Consider the following 11,659-nt stretch of genomic DNA (forward strand, 5'->3'; position numbering starts at 1 on the left):
TCTCACACCGTTACATCCAGACATGGGTATTCTGTTTTGCGCGGTCTTATATTCAAGGTAAGGCCCGGACATGGCGTTGCTAGGATCCGATTGGCTAACTCATCATTTACACGTCATCAGCACAATGGCGACCTAACAAGGTCGAGAGTTCAACACGTGGTAGAACACAGCGGGATGAACAATGGTTCTGAAATGACAATGACGCAATAGGAGACCATAGTTGAGTAAACAGTAAGATCATAAACGAGGCCTGGGGGTGTGTGTGTGTGTGTGTGTGTGTGTGTGTGTGTGTGTGTGTGTGTGTGTGTGTGTGTGTGTGTGTGTGTGTGTGTGTGTGTGTGTGTGTGTGTCCCAGGAATGCAGAAAGCCCAGGCAGGTCTCAGCTTCAAAGGTTTATCAGTAGGCTGCAAACAGGAGGTCAGGACAGTTCTCTCTGAAAAGCCTGAAGTTTCTATTACAACACACACACACAAACATGTACACACACACACAAACACACACACAGACACACAAACACACGCACACAGACACACACACAAACACACAGACACACAAACACGCACACAGACACACACACAGACACACAAACACACAGACACACAAACACACACACAGACACACACACACAGACACACAAACACACACACAGACACACAAACACACACACAGACACACAAACACACACACAGACACCAAACACACACACAGACACAAAAACACACACACAGACACAAAAACACACACAAAGACACACAAACACACACACACACACACACAAACACACACACAGACACACAAACACACACACAGACACACACACACACACACACACACACAGACACACAAACACACACACAGTAGGGCAACATTAATAAGGAGCCGGTGTGTTGGTGCTGGTGTGTGTCCAGTGGGTGTCAGCCCTGTACAGAAGATGGTTCACCTCTGCTGAGGACATTGCCTTGTCTGGCAGGATCAGCTCATTACTATATGATAATGATATCGAGCCAACTATAACGCTTAAAATACCGATAATATCCTTTAATACACTATGATATACAGTACTTGTACTGTATGTAAAGTGTTTCTGTAATCACTTATCATGTTATGAATATACAGTATAAGACAAATTATCTTAGTGTTAAGCAAAATAATAGTGGTATGTGTTAAGCCTAAATCCCATTGTTGTATTTGGGTGTTATTACATGGTTATGCACCGTTGTTGTATTTGGGTGTTATTACATGGTTATGCACTACTGACCTTCCCAAATCACCTTGGTTACTTACAGTACTATCCATGATCAGATATATTCAATACATAAATAACAGACAGAAAGACATGACACAACGTCCAACTTGTGCATCGTTCGCTTGCAAATCCATGAAGGTGCAGTATCAGTAATGGCAGCCCCTGATCCGCTAACCGCTAACCCGCTAACCGTTAACCGTCTTAGTATCAGTAATGGCTGCCCCTGATCCGCTAACCGCTAACCGTTAACCGTCTTTATGATGGAGAATACCTGCCGAGAGCATTGGCTCCATGACCCGACCATCCTTTCTGCCGTCTGCTTCTTTACTGCAGAGTTGACATGACATATCGCCTCAGAATGTGTGACTTTTTCAAAAAGGGGCTGAATATTTCATTGGATCTTTCATATTTTATGTTCCTCTGAGACACCTTGGATTCAACCATTCGCCTTCGTTGCCTCGTCGAAACCCTCCGTAGCTCATTGTAGAAATCTCTATTCATTCCATCTGCCAGAAAGAGAGAACATTCTGAGAAAGAGATCTTTTTTTTGAAAAAGGGCCAGTCTGCCTCGGCCTGGAGATCCTCTTGATAAAAGAGCATTTTGTCAAAAGCTGTGAAAGGGAATTGAGTCGTCAGTTCTGGACCAAAATAGGGGTTGTTCTCCCTGCTGGCAGGCGCTGGTATCTGATAAGGTCTTCCTCCGGCTCGCTCTGCAGTAATGTTCTGTTTTATCAGTGAGAACACAGGGCCACGCTGATGGATGACTTTTAACTTTGCTATTCCATCAACTTTACATTTGTGCTCATGTGGTCAGGTGTTTTTGTTTGTAAGTGCAAATAACTGCTAAGCTACTTGTTAAAAATTTGCCTAACTGTGTGTGTGTGTGTGTGTGTGTGTGCGTGTGTGTGTGTGTGTGAGACTGTGTTGTGTGTGTGTGTGTGTGTGTGTGTGTGTGTGCGTGTGTGTGTGTGTGTGTGTGTGTGTGTGCGCGTGTGTGTGTGCGTGTGCGCGTGTGTGCGTGTGTGTGTGCGCGTGTGTGTGTGTGTGCGTGTGTGTGTGTGTGTGTGTGTGTGTGTGTGTGTGTGCAGGAGTTGATTCTGGATGCTGAGGACACGTGGATCCGTCTGGAGGGTCTGTCTGAGATGACTGAGTACACGGTCCGTCTGCAGGCCGCCCGGGGGCTGGACACCAGCGCCGTGGTCTCCACCGTCTTCTCCACAGGTAGAGGACACACATTCACCCTTTCACCACAGGTAGCTGAGCACACATTCACCCATTCACCACAGATAGCTGGACACACACACTCTCCCTTTAAATACAGGTAGCTGGACACACATTCACCCTTTCACCACAGGTAGCTGGACACACATTCACCCTTTCACCACAGGTAGCTGAGCACGCATTCACCCATTCACCACAGGTAGCTGAACACACACATTCACCCGTTCACCACAGGTAGCTGGACACTCATTCATCCTTTCACCACAGATAGCCGGACACACATTCACCCATTCACCACAGCTAGCTGCACACACACATTCACACATTCACCACAGCAGGTAGCTGAATACACACATTCACCCTTTCACCACAGGACGGCTAAACGCAATCATTAAATTGTTCACCACAGGTAGGCTAAGCACACTCATTCAACTGTTCACTACTCCTTCACTACAGGTAGGAAATATACTACAGGTAGGCTAAATATACTACAGGTAGGCTAAATATACTACAGGTAGGCTAAATATACTACAAAAAGGCTAAATATACTACAGGTAGGCTAAATATACTACAAAAAGGCTAAATATACTACAAAAAGGCTAAATATACTACAGGTAGGCTAAATATACTACAGGTAGGCTAAATGTATACTACAGGTAGGCTAAATGTATACTACAGGTAGGCTAAATACAGTCCTTCAACCCTTTACTCACAGCCTTGCTCAGTCCAGCACTCAGAAGAGTCATCCTCTCCTTCCCTAATCCGTGCTGGATTGATAAAACAGCTTTTGTTGGAGGAAAAGAGATTATAGTTTTGAGTATTGAGACGCAGCCCTGGCATCCAGAGAGGTTTGAGTATTAAGACGCAGCCCCGGCATCCACAATCCCCGCCGGACAATTCTGACCCCTCAGTTTTACCTCAGCGAACACGCCTCGCGTCCCGCGTAGCACCAGATCGGAGATAAATGAGCCCGAGCGGTCGCCCTGTCGCTCTGTTTGTCCCCCTCCAGGCCACCGTCTGTTCGCCACGCCGCAGAACTGCGCCCAACACCTGCTGAACGGAGAGACTGTGAGCGGCGTCTACACCATCTACATCAACAGGGACGCCAGCCAGGGCGTGCAGGTCTACTGTGACATGGTCACGGACGATGGCGGCTGGATCGTGAGTGCCTCTCAGAGGACGTGTGGTAGATACTGTGTTACATGAGCTTCACTGAAGGATTCATCTCTTGAGATGTCACCTAGTTTCCAAGGGGGTCCTTGAAACACAGATACAACAGCAGGAGAACAAGTCAAAAGAAGATGACAAAGACACATGGGAGAGCGCCGCCCACACACTCACAACCTCACAGGCTGCACATCACACTCACAACCTCACAGGCTGCACATCACACTCACAACCCATACAGGCTGCACATCACACTCACAACCCATACAGGCTGCACATCACACTCACAACCTCACAGGCTGCACATCACACTCACAACCCATACAGGCTGCACATCACACTCACAACCTCACAGGCTGCACATCACACTCACAACCTCACAGGCTGCACATCACACTCACAACCTCACAGGCTGCACATCACACTCACAACCTCACAGGCTGCACATCACACTCACAACCTCACAGGCTGCACATCACACTCACAACCTCACAGGCTGCAGATCACACTCACAACCCATACAGGCTGCACATCACACTCACAACCCATACAGGCTGCACATTACACTCACAACCTCACAGGCAGAACATTACACTCACAACCTCACAGGCTGCACATTACACTCACAACCTCACAGGCTGCACATCACACTCACAACCCATACAGGCTGCACATCACACTCACAACCTCACAGGCTGCACATCACACTCACAACCTCACAGGCTGCACATCACACTCACAACCTCACAGGCTGCACATCACACTCACAACCCATACAGGCTGCACATCACACTCACAACCCATACAGGCTGCACATCACACTCACAACCTCACAGGCTGCACATCACACTCACAACCTCACAGGCTGCACATCACACTCACAACCTCACAGGCTGCACATCACACTCACAACCCATACAGGCTGCACATCACACTCACAACCCATACAGGCTGCACATCACACTCACAACCTCACAGGCTGCACATCACACTCACAACCTCACAGGCTGCACATCACACTCACAACCCATATAGGCTGCACATCACACTCGCAACCTCACAGGCTGCACATTACACTCACAACCTCACAGGCTGCACATCACACTCACAACCTCACAGGCTGCACATCACACTCACAACCTCACAGGCTGCACATCACACTCAACCTCACAGGCTGCACTTCACACTCACAACCTCACAGGCTGCACATCACACTCACAACCTCACAGGCTGCACATCACACTCAACCTCACAGGCTGCACATCACACTCACCGTTAGCTCTCTTCAGTCCTGTTCTTCTCGCTCTGTGAGTTAACAGACAGGACGATACATACTGTAGCGCCGGCAGCGGACGCGGTTTCTAGACGGTATGAGGCGCCGGTTGGCCCTGAAGTCTCTGTTGTGTGTTTCAGGTTTTCCAGCGTCGTCAGAACGGCCTGACGGATTTCTCCAGGAAGTGGAGCGACTACAGGGCCGGCTTTGGCAACCTGGAAGATGAGTTCTGGCTCGGTATGATTGATTTAAGTTTGTTGGTTAAGTCGGTTAAGTCGGTTAAGTCAAACAGTAGTGAGACCTTCCTGATCTCGCCAGCTCATTCTCCGTTTGCCTTCGCGGACCAGTCTGGACTTCCTCCTATCTCCAACGATTATTCTCAACATTACCTTTTGACCGGGCCAATCAGGGACTGCGTTCTGACTGCTGTTCAGCCCCCCAGTAGGAGGCAGCCCCTGATTGGTTCCCGTGGCAAAACAGTCTCCCGAAGCAACGAGCAGTAACATTAGCAGAATAAACACAGCCATGAGTGCAGTATTGCAGAAAAAAAACTGCATAATAATAATAATAATAATAATTAAACAAGAACAAGAGTAGGCTATGCACAAAGTTTCTCAGAGGAAAATATGTTTTCTCTGTTCTTCTAACTGGATTTGGCAAAGGTTTAGTTACACTGATTGGCTGAAGGAGTCTGTCAAAGCAAGTAGTCCCGCCCACATGGTTGGAGACGGGGCGAAGGCCAGAGTGATGCGGGGAGAAACAGAATGTGAGCTGGCGAGATCAGGACGTTCTCTCAAGACTAGTCAGACCTGCCAAGACCCACGACTGTCTCCGAGGTTATGAGGAAGTGAGAGTACTGTTTTGAGGTGCCAAAATTAAGTTTCGTTTTGAAAACTTCCCCTCATCTGTGGTACTGACTACGCCTCTTCTGCCTTTCTTCACTTCACTTCACTTCACACAGTTTGCATTTATTAATGGTGGCGTTCAGAATCTCATTTCTCACTTATTGTTTTTGGCAGCCCTGTAATTTTGAGAACAGTACTGTAGACGCTCTCTCCACTCTTTCACGCTCTGTGAAAAACTGCAAATCTCATTATGCTAGTCGTAATTGTATTCATAAGAATTCTGGAAATTAACAATGTTTCTTATGAGAGCGGTTTCCATGTCATTGCTTTGCAGTTGATTAAAAAAAAAGATTTCATGAATATCTCATCAACCCGAATTTCTACTTAAATAGTTTTACACTTTTTAGTTAACAAGGCCAGGTCTGGCTTGTTTCTGTTCAGGACTGGTAGGACGGAAGCTAGTCATGCCACTGAAATAGCTGTGAATTGAAATGACATGAAATAATGTCTGATAAATTAAGATAGGTCTTGTCGCCTGGACACATCAGTTCCAAAATGTAAACAACAGCGTTTGTTTAGCTAAATATAGACTAGAGGAGTTTCGCTCAGCATAGACGGTAATCTCTGAGAATGTCCCGCGTGGGAGTCCAATGCTCTGACCACTACTCTACTTGTGGAATTTAGGTAAGGGATAAAAAGGTTGGAGTGAAAGGATGAAGGTGTGGAGGTTTGGGGTATAGTCCCATAAAATCATCCCCACCGGGTTTTCAACCCCAGTCTCCCGGGTGGGAGTCCAATGTTCTGACCACTACTCTACTTGTGCAGTGCAGATCTGTGGGTTAGTTTTGGTGTCCTTCTTCCAGTCCCTAGTGTGGGTTGGGGTTAGAATAAGGGTTGGGGCTGGTACAGGATCTGACCTATAAGGCAAGGGGTAAAGGTTGGGGTGAAAGGATGAACATGTGGAGGTTTGGGGTATAGTCCCATGAAGTCATCCCCACCGGGTCTTGAACCCCGGTCCTGGGAGTCCAATGCTCTGACCACTACTCGTGCAGTGGAGATCGGTGGGTTGATTTTAGTGTCCTTCTTGATTTTGGTGTGCTGGGACTACTGCCTCTTGTGGTGCCAACAGAGAGATGCAGGCCAACATTGTCGGGAGTAAGGAAGGGAGTGATAACCCGACAAACGCTATACTAGCTTTACTCGGAATGTCCGATGAAGCTCAGGAGGTAGAGCGGGTTGTCCAATGACCGCAGGGTCGGCGGTTCGAATCCCATCTCCTCTTGTCCACATGTCGAAGCGTCCTTGGACAAAGACACCGAACCCCAAATTGCTCCCAATGACCAGACTAGCACCATTGGTGAGTGAATGTTTGTGTGAATGGGTGAATGAGAGGCCGTTGTGAAGTGCTTTGTCCATGAAGGTAGAAAGGCGTGGCGATATCTCGTCCGCCGGTGTGACAGGTTGATCCACCACAGTGGTGACAGCCTGATGAAGTGTTCTAGTGATCTGGGGCTCAGGATGGTCACAGTCAAGCACTTCTTACCTTCTGTGTCGTATCGTGTCATCTGTCCTGTCACCAGATCAGATGACTCAGTACGGCCCCCCTCCTGGATATCTTGTGTGTGTGTGTGTGTGTGTGTGTGTGTGTGTGTGTGTGTGTGTGCCGCCAGACTCCTCCGTCCGTCCTGTGTAACGGCGTGTCACGTTCACCCCCCCGTCCCGTCTGCGTGGCCCCCTGCGGAGGTGTGGAGGACTCGGTGGGTTAGGGGCGGGGGGGGGGGGGGGCGCCGCGCTCCGTCCACAGCTGTTCGGGGACTGAGGGGACACTTACCTACAGCATGTGACATCTGCTCAACCGCCACTGCGGTGGAGCGGGGGCCGACGCCCTCAGCGGCCGTGGTCGCGACACGTCCGCTTACATCACAGCATGCGGGACGATCCGTTAGTCTGACTCTTTTGATGATGCAATACAGTCCCCATTTGATGATGTAATATGAAGAAATGGAGGCGGTCGGGGAGTCTGCGATCGTTATCGCTCCGGTTTTAATATCCTCCCCTGGTTTGGGCGGAGGCGCGGAGAGAGGCTGCTCCCAGTGAAGGGATAAGCGACGTGTTTTGCCGGAGATATATTGAAATGAGAACGGGGGCAACACAGCCCTCAAACGCATTTTTAATCCCCCGCGATTTCTAATCGGGCAAATGCAAAAGGAAAAGGAAAAGAGCTACACTGTAAGATTAATGGCGGATAATCCAGCATAATATGCTACAAATTGGAGTTCACTCAGTGTTTAACTCAGACGTATTTAATCAATGCTTTCCCCTGGTTTTCCTCCGGGCCTGGGCCTTTAATGCCGATCGTATCTTCGGGTGACATATTGGAGAGTAGTTTCCCTGGGCTCGGCCCTCGGCTTATCAGCGAGGGCCTGAAGTTCTTGTAAGGTTTCCCGAAGACAAAAACAAACTCTTACTCTTAAAAAAAAACCTTTATAAAAACCCCAACAACAACAATATCCTATTGCGATGCATATACAACATCAGATATTCCTAGACAGGAGGTTAAACAGGAAGGGAAGCTATTTTCCAAGTGAGGGGTTCTGTTATCTTGGCCAAAGCATGTTCAAATCTAATGCGGCTTCTTATCATCACAGCCTCTGCTGGCTGGACTGGCTAGAACCGTTCTCCGTCTGTGGGCTGGAAGATAGGGAGACTGGATCCGGTGGCGGTTCTACCGTGTTCTACCTGGCAAAAGGGTGGGAGGCGTTCCAGCTGGGGGCTGGGTGTTGGTGGTGGGGGCGGGGGGGCGGAGGTTATCTCCCACACACACATTTCAACTTCAGAGATGGCAACTGGGATGGTAATGCTTTTCACAGGGGCGGCAGCCGCCACCCACTACAACCGCGGGTGGCTAGGTCCTGCTATCCATGTTACTACGTCAACAGACTGGTAGACTATCTAACTAGCTGAGCAGATCAACAGACTGGTAGACTATCTAACTAGCTGAGCAGATCAACAGACTGGTAGACTATCTAACTAGCTGAGCAGATCAGCAGACTGGTAGACTATCTAACTAGCTGAGCAGATCAACAGACTGGTAGACTAACTAGCTGAGCAGATCAACAGACTGGTAGACTATCTAACTAGCTGAGTAGATCAGCAGACTGGTAGACTATCTAACTAGCTGAGCAGATCAACAGACTGGTAGACTATCTAACTAGCTGAGCAGATCAACAGACTGGTAGACTATCTAACTAGCTGAGCAGATCAGCAGACTGGTAGACTATCTAACTAGCTGAGCAGATCAGCAGACTGGTAGACTAACTAACTAGCTGTCAACCCGTCACGGTTTGATCTGGACCACGTAGTGTTGCTGAGTAATGTGTCTGGTGTCCTCGGTTTGCCACCCAGGCTTGGACAACATCCAGAAGATAGCCGCCCAGGGGCGCTACGAGCTACGCATCGACATGAGGGACGGCCAAGAGTCGGTCTACGCCAACTACGACAAGTTCGGTATTGGAGACGCCAGAAACCTGTACAAGCTCAGGATAGGGGAATACAACGGCACAGCTGGTGAGTATGGATGTACGACTGTACTCTGTGTGTGTGTGTGTGTGTGTGTGTGTGTGTGTGTGTGTGTGTGTGTGTGTGTGTGTGTGTGTGTGTGTGTGTGTGTGGGGATGTACGACTGTACTCTCTGAGTGTGTGTACGACTGTACTCGGTGTGTGTGTGTGTGTGTGTGTGTGTGCATGTATGACTGTACTCTCTGAGTGTGGATGTACGACTGTACTCTGTGTGTGTGTGTGTGTGTGTGTGTGTGTGTGTGTGTGTGTGTGTGTGTGTGTGTGTACGACTGTACTCTCTGAGTGTGTGTGACAGTGTGTGTGTACGACTGTACTCTCTATGAGGTTGTGATCAGACGTGTACCTGAGGTGGTTTGATCCCAGGAGGATGATGGGTAAACCTACCTGATACTTCCAGGCTTGTGTTGGGCTTCCCTAATTCATGCCTAAGCTACAACTCAGCAGGCTAAGGTAGTCTTATGGTGTAACAGGCCTGGCTTTGGTGGTCAGTCGTATGACCTCTGAAAGTCAATCCTCCCCCGATGAACTATAGTCCATCTCCATCCCGCTCTTTTGAGAGAAATATATGTCTTATTCCTCCTTATGCATCCCTCAAACTGCAGGAGTTTAAAAATTGGAACCGATTTCGAAATCAGGTTGCATCACGAGAATCTTAACAGATGTTCTTCTCTCTAATCTCAAATATGAAGACACCACAAGAGCTGAAAATAATGGACCATCACACTCTACCGGATATTATTAAGATTATCGTGCCCGAGAGAGCAACGAACCGACTCACATGATGCATTGGCTTTTGTCATCTCGCTCGTAAAGTAGTGACGTTATCATCCAGATTTTCCAAAAAAATCAATCATGTTTGATATTATCGGGAACGGTCCCGATGGGTCTGCGAGCCGATCGGGAGGTTTATGATTGGATCTGTAAACCCCTCACATTACAAGATCATCTGGGCCGAGGGGTGAATCGGAGATAAATCAGCCCAAAAACCCCTCTGGTGTGAGCCCGGCATTAGTCCGATATTAGGCTACTCAGTCGGCCAGTGTGTCTGCTGCCCACAACAACACCACGCTATCCTACCCTTCTAGTCCTAATTCATTTTCATTGGCTGTCACAGGGGATTCTCTGAGCTACCACCAGGGCAAACCCTTCTCCACCAAGGACAGGGACAACGACATTGCCGTCACCAACTGCGCCCTGTCGTACAAAGGAGCCTGGTGGTACAAGAACTGCCACCGCGCCAACCTCAACGGCAAATACGGAGAGTCCCGACACAGCCAGGTGAGAGAGTACCTCAGTTAACTACCAGCTCCAAGCTACAAGCCCAAGGACCCTATAAAGTGCTTTAGCTCCAAAGCCAGGTAGAAATACCAACACTACATGAAAAAGCAGTCATTATGGTTATGTTCTTTGGCTGAGGTGTTGAAGTCTGACAAATACTGTAGTTTCTTAAAGAATAAATTAAATTAAATTGAAGCTACAAAGGGAATGAAACATCACACAGACACGGCGACAACTTTCTTCTTCAACCTTTACACACGAAATGAAACCACACTGACAGAAAGATGAAGAGGACGAGCTATACTATAAAACAATACGATTGAACCTTGTTGTTTCTGAGTTAACTCCAAGCCTCCACCGCAGCCGTCAGCGTCAACCATCGGGGTCTGAGGGAACGAATCCATTGTAATTAATGACAGCGGCTCCGCTGGAGCCGTTGCGATGGCAGTTAGAAGTTAGAGAATCGTCCAGGCTCATTTCTTGGTTGAACGTTGACGCTGGCGACTGCGGTGGAGCCGTGGAACAAGTCGGAAAAGGTGTTTCAGTCAAAATGGAGTCAGAAGCGGTAACAAATTATGACATTATTATTTGCTGCCAATAACCAGCTGTCTTGATACACACACTACATGTACGTACACATCGTCGGTGTGCTCCGTTTCTGAGTCATATCCGCCCTTGTGTTGGCAGGGCATCAACTGGTATCACTGGAAAGGCCATGAGTTCTCCATCCCCTTCGTGGAGATGAAGATGAGGCCGTTCAACTACCGCAGTATCAGCAGCAAGAGAAGGAGATCTGTCCCTGCATAAGAACTACCCCCCTGAGATACCCCCCAACCCAGCTAGCTACCCCTGTACCCCCCAACCCAGCTAGCTAGCTCTGTACCCTCAACCCAGCTAGCTACCCCTGTACCCCCCAACCCAGCTAGCTATCCCTGTACCCCCCAACCCAGCTAGCTACCCCTGTACCCCCCAACCCAGGTAGCTAGCTCTGTACCCCCCAACCCAGCTAGCTAGCTCTGTACCCCCCAACCCAGCTAGCTACCCCTGTAC

The 11,659-nt window shown here is 48.6% G+C and overlaps 1 protein-coding gene across 1 annotated transcript in view; it reads left to right on the forward strand.

Moving 5' to 3' along the window:
- Positions 1–11,416, forward strand: part of tnr (tenascin R (restrictin, janusin)) — a gene marked incomplete at both ends in the record, with an annotated part of 57,941 nt that extends 46,525 nt beyond the window's left edge. The window contains 6 exons of the mRNA XM_084458332.1: positions 2,335–2,467; positions 3,477–3,628; positions 5,048–5,144; positions 9,158–9,319; positions 10,446–10,609; positions 11,297–11,416. Of these exons, the coding sequence (XP_084314458.1) occupies positions 2,335–2,467; positions 3,477–3,628; positions 5,048–5,144; positions 9,158–9,319; positions 10,446–10,609; positions 11,297–11,416 (828 nt within the window). The remainder of the gene's footprint in view (positions 1–2,334; positions 2,468–3,476; positions 3,629–5,047; positions 5,145–9,157; positions 9,320–10,445; positions 10,610–11,296) is intronic.
- Between the last annotated feature and the right edge of the window lie 243 nt (positions 11,417–11,659).

The sequence above is a fragment of the Borostomias antarcticus genome (assembly GCF_949987555.1).
Source record: "Borostomias antarcticus genome assembly, chromosome: 24".
Classification (NCBI taxonomy): Eukaryota; Metazoa; Chordata; class Actinopteri; order Stomiiformes; family Stomiidae; genus Borostomias; species Borostomias antarcticus.